General features: G+C 43.0%; 1 protein-coding gene across 4 annotated transcripts in view; it reads right to left on the reverse strand.

Annotated features, from left to right (window-relative positions):
• Window positions 1-473: 473 nt before the first annotated feature.
• LOC117585409 (nuclear pore complex protein DDB_G0274915) overlaps window positions 474-18,469 on the reverse strand; it is a 22,860-nt gene continuing 4,864 nt past the window's right edge. The window contains exons 1-7 of one of the 4 annotated variants that reach the window (XM_034274879.1): window positions 18,169-18,180; window positions 17,090-17,540; window positions 11,984-12,594; window positions 7,692-7,914; window positions 7,113-7,240; window positions 6,064-6,253; window positions 474-1,439 (exon numbers count right to left, since the gene is read on the reverse strand). In XM_034274879.1, the coding sequence (XP_034130770.1) occupies window positions 1,018-1,439; window positions 6,064-6,253; window positions 7,113-7,240; window positions 7,692-7,914; window positions 11,984-12,594; window positions 17,090-17,501 (1,986 nt within the window). In that variant the 5' untranslated portion in view covers window positions 17,502-17,540; window positions 18,169-18,180 and the 3' untranslated portion in view covers window positions 474-1,017. Of the gene's footprint in view, window positions 1,440-6,063; window positions 6,254-7,112; window positions 7,241-7,691; window positions 7,915-11,983; window positions 12,595-17,089; window positions 17,934-18,168; window positions 18,181-18,469 lie in introns of those variants that run through there. The other 3 variants (XM_034274877.1, XM_034274880.1, XM_034274881.1) reach the window with 3 other exon arrangements.

Below are 18,469 nucleotides of genomic sequence, written 5' to 3' on the forward strand. Positions count from 1 at the left end.
AACAACAAATAAATTTATGAAAGGTGCAACAATTTTCCATCTATGCCGATTGTATCCTATACTCAAACCGTTCTCTTTCTTACCTGTCTGTCCTGTCTGCTCCTCTGCACTTTGGTTAATACTCACACTTAACGTTTAATTCAATTTTTACATTACACAAAAAACAACAACTGAAATTTAACTTATTCCGAGGATTATTCTTTGTGTATTTTATGACTTAGTCTATAACCATTCAGATGCAGCCAAAAGGAAAAAATGTCACTCCTCTCTTCCCTCTTCTCTCGTCTCTCATTTTGCTTTAAATTTTAGCCACATCTTCTCCGGCCCTACCCTCTCTCTAGCTTGAAGTTTCCTTTTTATATTTTACAGTTTTTTCCACTTGTATTTCTAGGTTTTTTGTTGGTTTTTGTTTTTGTTTATGCTGTACTTGAAGATAGTTTTCTATTTTTTTTTTTCCTTTTTTCTGATTTTTAATTTATGTTTTTGGTAGAACATTTAGGACTTGACTAAATGCAAATGAGAGTCTGAGGAAACAGTCACAAAATGGCAGTCGAGAAGCTTTTACAGTGGGGTTAATCGTTTTTTTTTTGTATTAGATGAAGTTTCTTTTTTGGTTTTATCTTCTATAAAAGTTTCAAAGTTGTGAAAAGGAAGAAAAATCTTCAATCAATTGAAAGCGCGACTTTAGGTATTGCTATGCAGCCTATTTACACAATTTCCAATCAAGGGTCAAAGGGTTAACCAAAGAAATAACAGTAGACAGCTTCATTGTATGATACAAAGTCGTACAGTAAAAAAGGCGACAACTTGGCTTGATTCTTCGTATTTTTATCGTACTTTGTGCTAAATATTACGTATACGTCGCTGATTTCATAGAAAAAACCCAACTAGCCATTCGATTTATGTATATATATATTCATATTTGGTAGATGCGTTATAGTTATTTTTATAGTTACAGTGTGTCTAGGGTGTAGAGCTGCTTGTTGGGCAAGTGAGCGAAGTGGGCCCCTGTATCGCTCACCTTATGTCCGCCTCGAAGACCTGCCTAAACGTGTTCGTCTCCACCTCCAGTACCTGGCTTGCTGATTGTATTCTCAGTTCATGTTGTGGCAGGTGCTGCTCCGCCTGTGGCTGCCACCAGTTCCAATGCCACTGCCAACAGCAGCAACAGCAGAGACTCAGAATGAAGCCGAGAAGCTGTCGCATGAGACGACTGCCCTGCCCACAGCCGTATCCCGCCTGGACACGCTTTGGCCGACTTGTGGCCGAGTGGCGAGTCGCTGCAGCGAGGAGCGTGTGGAGCGTCCGACAAGCGCCCAAGTGCAGAAGCACACACACAGGTACACACAGAGATAGCGAGTGAGCGAGTGGTGAGGAGGCGCTGGTGCCGCGTGCTGCATTGCTGCTGGGAACTCCCCTGGAAACGGAATGAGAAACACCTGTTTAATTTACATCTTTATTGCTGCTCTCATACTCAGACATTGGAACGAAACTGAAAGTGGTTTAAACAAACTAAAGGAGTGTGTGTGTGTGTGTGTGTGTGTTTGTTGGTATAAGTGTGTATAGAGTAGAGAGTGAGCGGAATATTTATTCATTTATGTATATAATAATCCCCTCCCTCGAAACACTAACCGGATTACCAGCTAGAGCCGCTTTCCTGTGCCAGCGACGACCCGAAAAGCTGTCAAACAATCAAACTGCACAGATAATCAGAAAACAGAAGCACAGACGACATAAAACAATGCCAAGAGATTGTCATGCAATAAAAGTTGTAGCAAAACACCAGAAAGACAAGACAAACAAACTAACAAAAAGGACCCGCCGCTGCAGCTGCAACAACTGCTGTCAATGAAACCGTTGAGACCTGTTTACAACTTACCAACAGACCGCAGCCCAGGGAAGAGCCAGGTGTAAGATAACTGCAGCAGGGGCACCGGGCAAAGTGAGGTGGATGGATGGGGGTTATAGTACGGTGTATGGTGGATGCGCGGCAAAGAGTATTGAAAGACGACTCCACTGCGGTGCTAAGTAACGTAAACAAGGCTTACCAGTGTTCGACTTCCTTCTGTGCCGAAGAATATGCAACAACCAACTGTATTTTGCATGAACAAAACACAAACATAATCCCCTTAACGGGGAGAGCTCTCATACCTTCTTCTATATATAGTCAGAAATATTTTGTTTAATTTTAGAAATATTACCAGCAATATTTCGAATTATTAGCCAACTACTTGTGCACCTTTATGGCTTATACCCTAACTAATTTATTTTAATTTAATTTGATTAATGAGGTTAATTTATTTCCCACTGCATTCCATTCCGCATCCATTAAAGCTCTTTTAAAGTCAGCAGAAAATGCTTCTGCAGCTGTCAGGGCTCCAAATGAAAGTCTCGACTGGCACTTTAAGGCCACTATCCTTTGGGGGGAGCTCTGAAACTGAAAGCGAGCCCGCCAAAGCTCCTGACCCCATTGACGTCGTTGTCGATGTCGATGTCGTTGCTGATGCGGCAAGCCAAACAAAAGCACAATTCCCGGGCTTCACATTGTACACCCATGTCTCCACACTCTCTCTCCCAGTGTGCTTGTTTGTGTGGGAGAGAAAACAGGTAACAATAAACAATAAAAAGCAAAGTAATGCTAAAAGTGAAGCAAAAGAAAAGGGAGAAGAGGCGGGCACAACTCTGTCTAGTGGCAGAGAGGGGGAGCATAGCTCTTCCATGGGAGAAGTGCCAGTGAAAAAGTTGTACCAACTGCAACACGATGACAAAACAGAAGGAAGGAAATATATCGAGACTTTGCATACCCTTTGCTCAACTTTAAGGTGTCTTGAGATGGTAGTTAATATTAAATTGTATTATTTGAATGCAACTTGCACACATGCTGCTGCAAATAAAGCCATAGCAGAAAAATAAAGCCATAAAACGTGTAATTAAAATTGCATATAAAGCCACACACACAGACAAGGACACTGAAGACTCTTAAGGTCACAGATGCGTGGCAAATCTGTTCATCTGTTCAGAATCATAATACCCACCATACGCTGGCAACGTGTATGCAAACAGCAAACAACAATGCGGACGGCCTTATATTAATAATAATAATAATAAAAATAATAATAATACCAACAAACAATTCAAACTGTAGCGACAAAGAACAATGACAAAAGTAGCAGAGCGAACCAGCAGAAACATCGGAGATCTGTACAGAACAGAAACAAAACTGAACAAGAGACAAAAACATAATAATAATCAGAAACAAGTGTGCCAAAGCAGTTAACGGAAACAACGCGCATTGCATGCACAATATGGCCCCACCCCCCACTGTGTATGTGTGTGTGTGTGTGTGTGTGTGTGGGAGCAAAAATAAAACAAACAAACACCGTGTGACATTATCTGGCAGACACGGTTGCCTGCGACAACGACGACAACTTGACATTAGTGAAAGTCGCACAGGAAGTGGAAGTGAGCCAAACTGTTCTCTGCGCTGCCTAGACACTCACCAAGGGACGCGGAACATGTGCGGTGTGGGGCGGTGGGTTGTATGTAACATAAACATAATTTTCATGTGGCACGCGTGCCAGATACTCGCACTGCATGCGGGGGCCAGGAACCTCAGAAAGTTTGTGCAGGCAGTTGAGTCAATTTAAATACTCTTTTTTTGTTTGTTTGTTTTGGCCAGAAAAGCAGCAGAAAAGTATACTTCAATCTTTTTAGTATATTAAAAGTAAAACAAAGTTTCAAAGAAAGGTTTAAACATGCCATGAAGGGTGGGGAAGAGGTGTGCTTCGAGGCAGGAATTTTATAAAGGCAATTTGGGATTATGGTGAAGAGATTATCAGTTGCAAATCGACATGTAGCTTTGCATGGCAGAAGTTAGAGCTTAAATTGGGAAAATATATATAAGATATGATAGCCATTTGATCCATGCACTTGATGTACTTATTGCTAACTTATTCCTCTTCTGGCATCTAAGCTCACTTCAATCTATGCTCTAAACACCTCTCAATAGTTCTTATACCTCACAGCAGAGTGCAACCAAAACTTGTTCCCCCACTGGCTACATTTGCTCAGCAAATGATGATGGCAGGCGGAGTGGTTTCCTGAAAGCCATGAAAATACGAAAGAGTGGGGAGTGGCAGGGGATCTGCGCATAATGATTACGGTGCGGGGCAACGGTGGAGCGACAGCGAGGAAACAGTCTTTCTTCCATTTCGTATAATTTTCACGTGCCACTTGCAGCAGTTTTCACTTAGCTGAGCTCATCTGGTTGTTCCGTTGAATATTCGTAGAAATATTGAAATAGAAACCACTCTCCCAGGCAGCAGCCCTCGCCCCCACTCGAATCACTAATCAATATTTGTTCATTGGCTTCGCCAATCGATTCTTTCTCCGTGTTGGTTGGACTCTCCCCTCCGTAACTCTCTTAACTGTCTTTTGTTGCTGTGTTTTCACTTTGTCTCTGTTGTCTCACTTTAAACAACACTTTGTTGGCTAGTTATTGTCACCTCTTTCGTGCTTACTTACACTTCTCTTTCTTCCGCCTCCTCTCCTCTCCCCCATCCTGTCGCTTGTCTCTATTTTCTCTCTCTGGTTTTTTTTTGCTGCTGGCCTGCTTTTGCTTTTGTGTCACTTCTTGGGTTTGGAGCTGCTTCAACAGCTGCACTTTTTCTATGGCTGCCTTTGGCTGCAGATTTCTGCACCATTGATATGCTGACTCAGGCTTGGGGGCTCGAACATTAGCTGCTTCTAAGGGGATTGGGATCTATTTTCTAGGTCTTAGACTGGCAAATCCTCTGGCATCTTTTAGTCTTTCGGTTGTACGGGTGTGGCTATGCCAGAGTTGTTTCTCCGTTTACCTTTCTTTGCTGACTATTTTAACTGTTTTAAGCAGAAGAATGGTTGTTTTTACTTAAATGTATTAAAATGGTTAACAAATAATTCACTTTCACTTTCCCTGCATTTATTGCAGCTCTCTCTTGGCGTTGCCTAATTGTCTCTTCAGCGCCACTTCAGCTGCTCTTTCAAGACAAAAGATTTGAAGTATTCTTTGTTATAAAATCACACTTCATGCAAGTACATTTATAATAGTTTCTTCAAAGGAATGCGGCTGGCTGGTGCTTAACCCAAAAGTTAAGTAAGTTAAAGTACTTAACACCAAAAACATATATGTACATACATAGGGCTAAAATGGTTGCATAATATATTAAATAATTGAGAGGATGATGCTGAGGGCACGGCGGGAATTATGATCTAAAGTTTCTAAAGTAAACTAACGAAGTATTTAGTACAAGTTAATGTTTAGGGAAAAAGTTTGAGGGCAATGATTTTAATTGATTAATTTATGTATTCCAAGCAGAATATGCAAATATATGTACATATGTATAGTCTTAAAATATATTAAATTATGGGCATATCCATGGGTTGACAATGTTTGAGAGATGATTAAAATGGGTAAAAAAAAAGATTCAGTTTTCCCACCATCTAAAGGTTGAATGAAAAATCACATTTTTATATTAGGCGATGGAAATATCTATAGTTTGGCACTACATTAACAAAGTAATCGATCCTATAGCATATTTAATTAGTTCATATTATACATCAAATATTTAATTTATGAGCATTAAATTCCCCATTTATTCCACATTCAAAATTTTACAATTTCATCTCTAGTTACTTCTAAGAAACTTTCCGGATAAATCATCATAAATTCCTTACAAATCTACAGCTGAAAGTGCAGTACCTTTGCTTACTTTATTACGTACTCTCTTTATTGTCTCTGTCTTCTATTTCTTTTGTCACTCTTTGTTTTCCCAGCTTCCCATTTACGTGTATCTGTTGCCTGTTCCCGTGTCCAGGTCCAATAGCCCTGGCATGTAACCCATTACCATTCTCATTCTCATTGTCTCATACACATTTTTGGTTCATTTCCATTTTGGGGTTTATCCCTTTTTCTTCACCATTGTTTTATTTTGAAATTCTTCTCCCGGGTTGTACGGGATGTTTGGTTGGGTGATCTCCTATTTTGTTGCTGGTGTTCTTTGTGTTGTCGTTTATTTTACTTACCATTGAGCACATGTACCGTGACGCTGCGGGGCTTTGCATTTGATGGATTACACTGATAATGCCCCGAGTCCGATGGTCGAGCCGATTTAATCAAGAGAAATGATGTGGTCGTCTCGCCCTTATTGGTCACCACAGAAACGCCGCCGCGCGGCGAATCGTAGTTGATAATCTGCGGATGAGAGTGGAAATCCAGCGACAAATTAGACAAAAGTCATAAAAAGATGTGCCACACAAAAACTTGGATCTCCGAGCTATAAACATTTTCTAAGCCATAAAACCGAGAGTCGAGATTACGCATACGCACTGTTGCACACTTGGCAAATTAAAATAAATAAAATAGAGTGGCGGGGAGTGGGCGTGCAGAGTAGATAAGAAATATGCAAAGTAAGGGAAAGAATGATTGCAAATAAAACCAAAGCAAAACAATAAAATTAAATCTGTTTTCGGGTGCCACACAAAGAAGAAGAAAGAGAGAGAAGAAAGGGAGAGCAAGAAAAAAGTCTCCAGCACTAATGGCAATATTTTTCCCTTTCTTCATCGTCCGCCGCTCTATAGAAAAGGCATAACAATGCCCAGGAACGTCAACCCTTGGAGCACACAGCCCCAAACCGCCCTCCCTCCCCGCTGGCCATTCTGCAAATTCCCAATACAAAAGCCGAAAGACCCCGAGTCCATGAAGTGTGAGGAAAACACACCTAAAGTGGAGAAACTAAAACATGGCTGAGACGGAACAAAACCAAAATCCATTTAAATCCCAGAACCAAAAAAAACCCTTTTCAAAGGGGAGGGCCCATCGGTCTGCCCGTCTTTCCGTCTGCTTCCTATCCTAAATGGCATTACCTAATAAAAAAAATAAGAGCGTAAGAAAGTTTTTGGCACGGTGAAAGCTAATTTAAAAGTTACTAAATTGAACACTAAAGGGTTCGGCTCTCCTCCTTAGACTATCCTCCGGTTCGGGCCAAAAGGGGAAACGATAATGATAGCACCAAAGTAATTGCATGTCCTACCCGAAAATGATTTGGGAAAAAAGGTAAAGGACTTCAACTCACTGCATTATTATGATTCCAGAAGATATAGGCCGGCGGCTCCGGTGAGTTGAGTATGACACAGGTGAGATTTATAGTCGAGCCACTCTCTATATACAAATCGGGTGCGCCGATTATTTCCGTTGAGGGTTCTGCAAGACAAAAATAGAAGAAAATGTGAGACAAAAGGTAAAATATATGCGTGTAAAATAATTAAACAAAGCACGAATCCATTACGAATTGTGGAGTAAAATAACAATTAGCTGGCGCGGAAGTCTTGCTTTCGAGAGGTGCGAGAATTTCAAAGGATTCTTTCGTTTTGCCTCTCAATGAAATGTGCTTGAAAACGATTTTCTTCCTTTGGAAGCTTAAAGCAATTGAAGGGCCAGAGCAGCCCCATAACGAAATGGAAATATATTTTGCTTTTACGCTTATTTTCAACTGTTATTTAACTCGGCGATAATTAAAGGGGAAAAGTTTCAGCGAGTGGAGGTGCTGGCGGAAACCCTTTGCCTTTCCTTTCCTCTGTTCAAGCTTCATTTTGGAGTTGTCTTGAAATATTACAAGCTGCTCGATGGATACTTTATTAATTTAGAAACTTACCAACAACATTCAAGTGAATGTAGTGACTCATGTGCGGTGTGGTCGATACCTGGCACTCGTAGATGCCGGAATCGCGATGTTGCGGATATTTGATTTGCAGCATCCAGTCTTCGGTTTGTGGCTGATGTATGGCCCGAAAGCGTTGATCCGATGTGTACGTATAACGACCCACAGTCAGCAGATGTATGTCACGATGTCGCACCCAGGACACCTGCAGCAGCATCTATTGTACACACGAGAGTGAGAGAGAGAGAGTAACGGATTGAATAACATTTCATTTGTGGAGAGTCGAGCCAGAAAATCTGGCCAAACAGTTCAAAAAGTCAATTTCATGCGCAACGGTTATAAGGCGGTTTCGAGGGGGTTTCCAGGCGGTTTCGAGAGGTTTTCAGGTGAGTTTTGAGGTGGTTTCTGCCAGCCCTTTGTGTCAGACACACGTGTAAAATGCAAATTTATTTTGAAATATTTTATATGCTTTTTTTTTAGCCCAATATTTCTTTATGCTTCGTTTTGTTGTTTGTCAAACAAAAAACTTTGACATTAGAGAGAGAGAGAGTTGTGGGGGGTTGAGTTGAGGTGCGTCGTCTTAGGCGTCTCACCCTCATCAAGCCGACAAATTGAAGGAGGAAAACGAGCAAACACAGACACACACACACGCACTCTCATATATGTTTGCATGTGTACGGCAACCACCTGCTGTTCAATGCTCAACTTTTCCTTGCCATGGCCACAGCCCGAAAAAGGGGGGCGCAACATTTTTAAGTGACGCTGATTTAGGGGTTGCCTGAGGGGCAGGCCTGGCAGTCAGGCCTTTAGGCTGTTGCTGAAATCACTTTGGGTGAGGGGTGAGTGCACGGACCGACTGCGTGTTGCGTGTCATACGTCAGCTGTGAGAGCTGTGAGCATTTTCAATTTCAATGACAACAGCTTAGTAACATCCTGCCCAACGATGAACAACGACAACGACGAGGAGGACGACTACGACGACTTTGGCCCAAAGTTAATGGACAAGAAACTCAGCAGCGCAGCAGAGGTGGGCAGTGGGGCCAAAGGCTGGGCTGCAGGATGAGCGATGGCTTAGGGGGCGAAGGGACTCGCACCAGGTGTTAGTTGGCAGACACAAAAGGTAAACTTTGGCAGCTGCTTAAGCAAAAGTTGCATGTAATTAACACCAAAAGTAACAAAGTACAAGGCAGCAGATGGAACAGGGAAGCCCCAGCAAAGACAAGACTCCAACTGAAAACCCAAAATTTTCACTCTCCTCTCCTTGCACCGCAAACAGCCGACCCATTCTCCAGTCATGCCCGCCAGTACCCACTTTTTATGACCATTAAGCTTGTTTACAGTATCGTAAAATTCGTCTGCAATTTCAATATATATTTCCATATTTCTTTTATTTTTTTGCCAAAACAAACATCAAAATCCGCAAAGAGTTTTCCTTTTTTTTACAGCTCAATTTGTCAGGCAAAAAATGGCACAAATATTATGGGCTATGGTAATATTATTTAGAGGCATTTCAGGCTACAGAAAAGTAATGAAAGAAGGTGGGAAATCAAAGGAGAGAAAGTAGTTGGTGAGATTCTTTCTCAATAGTTATTCCATAGTAAATTTTTCCGTAAAATAATGACATCAAACGAAAGAAATTCCTTATTTTCAGAAGGAAAATGCGCCCTTCAATTGACAGATCTGTTTCCAGCCATTGAATGATAAAGCTTGATGTCACCCGGCAGCTCTGTGCGGCTCCATTCACATACTTTAAAATCTTTTCCTGTTTTCCTTCTGTGTCATAAAGAAAACTCTGCAGCTTTATGTGGCTCTCTCTTCGGAGCAAGGCGCTAATGAAAAACGTCATTAATAATGTAGAGAACATCAGCATCCGCTCGCTGTTTATCATTATAGACGGTGTGAAGGAAAGTACACACTCATACACAGCCATACAAGCGTAATGGTAAGACAGAAGGATTTGCCTTTTTTTCCTTTATTTTTTCTTTATTTTTTTCATTTTTCCTTCGCTTGGCTCAACGGAGCCGCCCACGCCAGCTTAGCGCTCACTCAGGTGCTGCCAAATCTCTGCCGCAATGATGTATTACTCCAGGTGGGGGGAAGGGGTGCTGTTGTAGGGGCACTGTGTGGTAAGAGGCATGAGAAAATTACGGAAGTGGGTGGCATCAAGTGGGGTTGTGGCTGGGGCCTGTGGCTCGCCGCAGCACCGAGAAAGCTAATTAGATTTTAAGCTGCCAACCCGAGCAAATGGATATATTTCATTTTACAGGTTACTTAATATCATTTTTTTTTTCTGTGGCTGCTGTTGCGGAAGGGATGAGGAACGGAGCAGAATGAAATGAATATTTTGATAAGCCGTCTGGTGGATATAATTTTCATGTTTTTGTACGGGAAAAACGCATAGAATTTAGAGCGGTAAATTCGTATTTAAGGAATAAAGAAAGAAACTCGGTAGCAAACTTATGCGCAATTTTTAGCAGATTAGAAGAGAAAATAAATTCCATGAACTAAGATTCCCTTGACCTCTGTACCTTTAATTTTGTCCCCTTTCTATCACATCTTTCAGCCACAAAGATCCTATCAGGAATCCCCACAAACCCATCAAAAGTCTTCCTTAATATATGTTAAATCTTTTGCAAACTCTGAACAATTTAAACAATTTTCTATTAATTAACCCATCCTAGGTGAAGCAGAGAGCGCGCCCACGGATCGATGAAGTTATCCCATCTAACACATCTAATGAAGTTATCTGCCTGCCTCCTGCCTGCCTGGCCTGTCCCACATTCTCATCCTCGTGTGCGCAAAACTTTTACTCTGTCCTACCTCAAGGTGGAAAGTGCTTCAAGCCAAGGTTTTGCCTGCCACCTTTCCCCTTCCCCATTTTCTACAATTTAATAATCACGCAAATTAGTTTTCGAAACCGCAAACTCAAAGCAGGCCGAAGCGCAGGCTAATCACAGGCTGCCAGTCTGCGCTGTGGGCAGCTCCTGGCATGTCCTGGCGGGGACATGTAACATACTATTATCGGAAAAGCGGGGCACAGCAATTCGCCGGCTCAGGCCGACGCCGCCGGAAGTGACGGAAGTCGAATGACTACGACCAAAACTCCACCCCGAAAAACCCGGTGGAGAAACCCAAAAACAAAACGAAACGCTAACCATTTTCACGGCACATTTTCTCTGGATTTTCGCCTCATTTGAATAGTTTTTCCTTATGCGGCGGCTCTCAGGTGGATGAAGCCCCTCGGGCCGGAAGTTGCTGCGGTGTTGCGGTGGATCGTCCTGCATAGATATTTTGTGTCTGTGTGTGTGTTAGTGTGTGTGTGTGTGTGTGTGTGTGTGTGCTTGTGAAATGTTTGCGGCATTTCCTTCCGCAGACGACGAAAGTTGAATAAAGTAAAATCTGTTTCCTGTTTGGGTATAATTAATCATTTTGTTCTTTGGCAAGCGGAACAATTAGCCACCAACCATGCACCAGCACCGGCAAACAGCCACGGCCACGGCCCCCCCCTTGCCCTGCCTTGACCCGCACTAAGCCAGCATGTGGGCGCAGTCAACGTGCTAATTAGTCGCCTACAAACCCCCCCCCCCCCCCCCCCCTCCAAAAAATAAAGAAAAAATCGCGAAGAGAATACTCATAGAGCACTCGCCTTTACAAATAGCATTTTAATGCCACACGGGGCATACAGGAATTACACGATAATTACAATATAAAACGTCAGATGATGCACACAAATTCGTTCAGTTGCTAAGTACCTATGGACAGAGCTTATGGGCTTAGAAAAATGGGTTTGGCAAGTGCAAGTACTGTGGTACTTAAAATAGGTAAAAGCCAAGAGATATTTGGATATTGTTTCTATAAGAAAAGTAGAGATATGAGTGCGAAAACTAAGCTTAGAAGAAGGCTAAGTCTAGGTACACATTGTTACTATCTTTGGTAGGTAGTAGAAGCCCAAAAAGATCTTAAATAAATGGTAGCCCAGCTGCTGTTATTGGAATCACGATAAAGAAGGTTCTAGATTCCTGATGATATTTTATATGTTATAAATAGAGAGTTTTTATTCCAAAAAAGTAATTTACTGAGAAATATTTCTCATTACCTAAACGTTTATATAAATTATTGCTAAGTTTTGGAGATTATTTACCCATTCATTTCACATATTTCCCATTACAATAGTCGCAGAAATATTTATAAAAATTGTACAATTTCAACCATAATCTTTTTAACTAACAATTTCGTTTCATTTCTGCGTATAATTCGACTTAAAATGGTTTGATTCGGAAGCTTACCGTTTTGTTGCCCAGATTCTTGACGCGACAGTTCAAGTAAGCCGTTTTGCCGAGCAGCGCGGTGACATTCTTGGACACAGCCTTGTCGAAGTAGGGACCCGCATTGCGTGCCTCCTCCATGAGGTCGATGCTGTTGCGATGGATGCCGGATGCGGATGATGCGGCGCCCGATTGTGAGGCAATTGTGTTGCTGCTGCTGCTGCTGCTGCTGCTGCTGGCCTTGTGCAAGCTACTGCTAGGAATGCCAGTGATGGTGGTAGAGCTTGAGCTAGAGCTAGAACCAGAGCTAGAGCTGTAGCTGTTGCCTCGACTGGCATCGGTTGTCATTGCGCTGGAGTCGTAGGCTGCAGATAGGCCTGCTCCAGCTCCTGCTCCTGCCCCAGATGCATGGCCATTTTTGTTATTTCCGTTGGCATTGTTGCTATTGCTGCTCATACTTCCGCTTCCGGTGACACCATTGGGACCTCCCAACGACTGAGTGGCATCTCCCGCAGCAGCACCAGCTCCTTCTGCTCCTTCTCCTGCTCCTGCTCCTGCTCCACTATTGGGAATCGCATTATTACTGCTGCTCATATCCTTCGATTTGTATGAGTCACGCTGCGCGGCGAACACTGCAATGGGCAAGAAAGGCAAAGAGAGAGAGAGAGAGAGAGAGAGAGAGAGACCGGAAACAGAATTAGAAATGTTTTTCCATTTTGGTACAGAAAAGTCCTTCAATCGATGCCACGAGTATCCTGCTAAAAGTTGTTACTAAACCCGAATCGGAAACCTTGTAACTCGTTTTCGGTCCGAAACTTTTAACAGGCGCCTCCCCCCAAAACATGACTCCCACCTTTAGGGCCACCTTTTGTGGCAACCATTTAGGTAATTAGCGAATTACGCACACACACACACACACACACACAATACACACATACACAGGGGCACAACTTTTGCTATGGTTGAGGGCTGAGCGAAAAGTTTTCTTGTGTTTTTTTTTTCTGCGAAGGTAAATCCAACTTTTTGTTCTCTATTTTTTCTGGGCTTTGTTTGCAATTTTTCGTTTATCAAATTTTCATGTTTTTCCCTCTTCTCTGGAGGGAGGGTGGGTGTTACATGTGGGTTTGTTGTCGTAGTTACGAGCAATTTTTATCCCGCATTTATCCATCACTTAGCTACGAGGACGCCATAGCGTCTGGGCCCGAAAACTAAGCTGCTAGAGTCTTAGTCTCCAGAAATTCACAAACACACACAGTACACAGACACAGATCCATATGCTACACACACACACATGTACATGGCTGTTTATATGTATAGGTATAACTCGAGGCACTTGATACGCTTATTACGTCGCAACTAACGTCTTTTTATGACACTCTCACTCCGTCTCTCTGCCTCACTCTATCTCTCTGTCAGCGGAGCAGCGAGAGCTCTCTCCCCAGCTGCTGGCAATTTTTATAGAGCCAAATCCCCCAAAGTGAAGCCAAAGACTGGCTAGCGACTTTATTAGATTAAACATGTTGTGCACGTCGAGAAGATATCAACCAGAGAAGCAGAGTACCAGAGCAAGTGCTGCCAGCCAGCGCACTGCAGTGACTAGCACTCACTCACTCACTGTGATTGTGAACAGAGTCACTAACAGCTAAAGATGTTGTGATTTTGGCTTGGAATTTTCTATATTTTTTAAATGGTTAAAAAGAGTTTCGTTTTCTTATCATTTCTGTCAACAAATAGCGGTTGCAATTCTTGTGGTGTGTGTTGTGTTTTAGGAGTTTAGAAGTTTGACTCCTGCTTGTGAGGATCATTCGACAAACAGATCCCCTGCTCTATGGCTGGTCTTCTACAAATAAAAGCAATTCTCTTAGTCGCTCACGATATGTTAGATTTCTGCCATCTCTGGCAGACACACACACGCGCACATGTTATCTGTCTCACTCTCTGGTGTCTATCCCCCTCTTGGTTTACTGCCCAAACTATTAGCTGAGCATCAGCTTTGGCCCCGTTGGCCATGTTACAAGCAGATAAGTCGCATATCCTTCATCGTTCTACTCTCTGCTCTGCTGGAGCTCCCTTCGATGCTAGTGGCAGCTTTTCTAACCCCTCAATTTCTTGCCCCTTTCCACATACTGGTATTTAAGCCAACTGCTATTGACAGGCCAAGCGTTGGGATACTGGATACTGGCTGCTGGCTGCTCGACTGGCTGCTGACTGCCTGACTGCTGACTCCCTACAATTGGCAGGACCCAAAACAATGTTGCTAATAACTACAGACTCCAGCCCCCGGTATAAGGACAAGACGAGGTCCAACCCCCGGTATAAGGACAAGGCGAGGTCGTCCCAGAGACGCACCCAAAATGATAATAAATAAAACGCCTCTGGCTAGAAATTAAAATAAATTGACTGCCTGGGACAAAAGACCGCAACGTCAACTGTTGGCTGTTGGCTGTTGTGTTTGGCTGTTTTGGCTGCCAAACATAAATTAGACCACGAAACGAGAAAAATATTTCTTTTCCGGTTTTATATTTTTGGCTTAAAAGCGCCCTGCAGAAATCGCAAAGTCATGTACCAAAGGTCGCAGCATCGTAGAGAGAGAGAGATAGAGTGGGAGTGGGAGTGAGTGAGATGGGAAGGGGGAGGTGAGGGAGTGAGTCGAGTCGAGTCGTTTGCCGTGTCCGTGTCCGTGTTCATGTCTCGTGTCCGGGTCTCAACGTCAGCAACTTGAACACAAGTAGACCGCAGGGCATGTTCCTGTTGCTCATCTCAGTCCCAGTCTCAGCATCAGCCTTCACCTCAGTCCCAGCCTGGCCTTCGTCTTTGGCTTGTTGTTGCTCTTGTTCGCGTCCCTACTCCTGTCTTGGCTTTCCTGCGTCCTGTGGTTTGCTGGCATTTTTACACCCACACAGTTATTATTAACATTCCAGCAGGGGCGGGCTGTCTGCTGTTGTTGTTGTCAGAAACATTTGAAATGTCAAAACTTTTAGCTTCGTATGTGTGCGTGTTCGTGTGCGTCTGTCTTTTTTAAGGTGAAACTTCCTTTCCGGGTAGAAACAAAATATGAACGCCGTTAAGTTTACATTTTTAAATTCACTTAAAAAATTAAAAGTCATCTGCCAACTTGCCCTCCTGCCACTCATAGCCCCCATTGCCATTCCATTTTCACGCCACAGTCACAAAAAAGTCAAAAAGAACTTTACTTTCTATTTAAATATTTAAAGGTTTCCATTTGTCAATTGGCCCCGGGGCTGGAGTGACTCCAAGTCCCCCCTCCAACTCCCACTTCAATTCCCAGTCGAACTCCAATTTCGCTCGCGGTAGCTGCAAAATTGTTCTCGGTATCAAATTGAACATTCCTTGAAACTCTATATTGTAGGTGCTTTGTTTTTCTTTAATTTGAGAGCTTAGTTCATCTGCAAAAATATATTGCGAATTTCTTGTCACTTGAGTAGCAAATCAATACTGGTTCGAGGAGCACCGCGGAGTGTCTTGGAGTGACTTGAATGACCGCGAAATAGGTTCAAAAATATGTAAAGAATTGTTCGAGGACTTTATTCATCATTTGAAAAGTAAAACAATCTAGAAAGATACGTTCGGACTTTAATTTGAATTAGATTACAATTTTGCAGACCGAAAACGGAGGTGGAGTTGGAATAAAATTACTTAATTTAGAGTAAGGAATATCCCTTTCTGTCTCCTGCCTCTTTTTAGTGTTAAATCTTCAGCCATTATATAAACGAACTGCCCTCCAAGGCACACCTAATGCACTCATTAGTTAGTTAATGAGATTATCGTGAGCAAAATGGAATTGATTTAGCTCGCTCCGAAAACTTGGGGATTTAATTTGAATATACGTAGATACATCCGAATGGGGGCAATCGCATGTTCTTTATCTATGGATCTATACTAGTGCACTATGCCCTCGACTGCCCGATTCATTAGGGCCCTAATGATGATTTACCTCTTGCCAGCTCCTGCCCGCTCCTCCTGCCACTGCCTACACCTCTTTCCCTGCGTGGGAGCAACGATTTGGCCCCGAGGCTGACTGGGACTGGGCGTCATTAAGGCAGCGCACGGCATATGAAAAATGAAACTTAAATAAAAGCCGCACACAAACACATATTGGCGCGGTTCAGGGCTCACACCCATTCAATCAGGAGCACGTCGCCTGGGAGTTGCTCCGGCCTGGCCTGGCCTGGCCTGGCCTGGCCACAACATTGATTTCCCAAGACTTTTCAGGCACACAAAATTAATTACCTAACCTAAAAACGCAGCCCAGAAGGCGGCTGGCCAAAACAACGAGCGGCAGACGGGAAAATGGCAGCCGGAAAACAGCAGCACACGAAGGAAAGAAAATTATGTAAGCGAAGACCAGACAAGCACAAAATTGTCCCCCCCTCTCATCAGTGTCCCTCTCTTTCCCTTTCTATTTCTGTTTCTGTTCTTTTTTGCTGTTCAGCCTCTCGATGCTGATAGATTTTTTTCGCTCTCGACTTGGTCCTGTCCTGGTTCTGGTTCATGTCTCGTGGCCGGAATGGTTCGGGGTTCGCTTTGATTTGGTTTTGGCTTGGGTTTTTCTGCTGACTCATTTGGGCATGACAACGACAAACAAAATGAATGATATCGAAATCAATAAATGAAATTGGTCAAATCAATTTGGCAACAATTGCAATTCCGTGAATGGGCCATCGGGCAACCCAACAAGAAACTGGAGCACAAAATTTGATTAAAGTTTTCCAACCAACCAACACAACCCCCCTACCGATTTTCTTTCTTTCGCGAATGAGAATGAAAAATTGCACCACGCTTGCATTTGTGGAGCAAGGAAAAGGTACGGCAACGAATATTTTTGGGAAATTAAGAATTGCCAAAGAAAGATTTATTTGATTGCAAAATGTTGTGGTTTGGGATTGCGGTTTTTGTGAGGTTTAATTGAAGGAAGATTTTTAACCCAAAATTTGGGAAATATTCGTGACAACATTTGGAAAATTAGGGTCCTTAATGGAGAGAGAATATTTCTTTGCTTAGTATTTGCAGCAATTAAAAATACAAATAGTTCCTGGCCCAATCTAAGCTCATTTCAAAATACTACAAAAATGCATCAGAACTTCTCGTGTTGTGTACTTTTCTCACCTCCATTTCCAGTAAACAGCGCAATGATAACAAAGAGCATGCTGAGTATAATCAGCGCCCTTTGATGGCCTCTGCAGTCCACAAAGTGTCGCCTGTTGTTGTTGCTGGTGGTAGAAATGTTGCTGATGAGTGGATTGGTATTTGACCTGCCGCAACCACTGTCCCTGACTGTGTTGCAGCTGCTGCCTGGCCAAAGTCGGCTGCAATCTGTGCTGATTTCTGGTGGGTCCGAGTGCTGTTGATCTCGTTCTTGTCGTTGTCTCCTGGCTGTGGATGAGGCAAGCGTTGCTGCTGCTGCTGCTGCCGTTGCAGCTGTTGCCGTTTCTCGTTGCTTTAAATTCGTTCGTTGCTGCTTCTCCTGCTCCTGCTCCTGCTCCTGCTGCTGGCGCATTTCCATTTGAAAAGTGGCCATAATATTTCACTTTTGAGCCCTCCCTCGCTCGCACTCACTCTATCTCTAGGAGATTTTTTGTTCCTTTGGGGGACTGGGGAACCTATTTGAAACTGTGTTGCCGGAACAACTGTGGGGCGTGGCTGGGAGCGGCCTGATTAGCGCCTGCCATCATGCCGCCGCGATGCGTGAAATTGCCGAGAAGAAAATCTTTTTTTCTTTGTATTTTTTCTCTCCGTAGTTTTCCCTTTAGTTAGTTAACTACTTTGCATTTGTTCTGCTCGACAGATGCTGACAAATCGCTGCCATTTTTCCAGCGATTTATATTCTGTTTAATTTCGGCTCGAACACAGTTCCAGCTGGCCGGGGATATCACTTCATCTTCATTAGCCCTGGGCCCAGGCGCCTGCTTCGCACCAGCTTTCACGGATGGAGAATTGGAGAGCCGCGTGCCTGAGAGAAGGAGAAACAGAAATACAGTTTTTGGGGCGTTAAAAATGTTTGGAATTTCATTAAAAATTCAAACGTCAATGTCGAAATAAATGGAAATTTGTGTGCGTGTGTGTGTGTGTCCCGGCACGTGCTTCGGTGCCTGTGCCTGTCCGTGAGTCTGGCACTGGCTCTCTCCGGCTGCCCTAACCCCCCAGGTGGACTGGGGCACAAGGACAGATATTTGTTCTATATTTACGAGTATTTTTTTATATTTATTATCTGGCAGCGCGTGGCTGTGTCGTCCGTCTTCTTGGATTTCCCAGTGTTTGCTTTATGAATGTGTTTCTGTAACTTTAACCCCCCCCCCCCCCCCCCCCCCCCCCCCCCCACAAACCACCCAAAAAACAAAAAAAAAAAACAAAAAAAACAATTAATATCGTACTTATAAAAATAATAATATAAATAAATTAAAAATAAAAAAAAAAAAAAAAAAAAAACCTAAAAACACATAATATAGAAATTATAATAATATACATACTCAATCTATCAATAAAAGA

This window comes from Drosophila guanche, unplaced genomic scaffold (genome assembly GCF_900245975.1).
Source record: "Drosophila guanche unplaced genomic scaffold, DGUA_6, whole genome shotgun sequence".
Lineage (NCBI taxonomy): Eukaryota > Metazoa > Arthropoda > Insecta > Diptera > Drosophilidae > Drosophila > Drosophila guanche.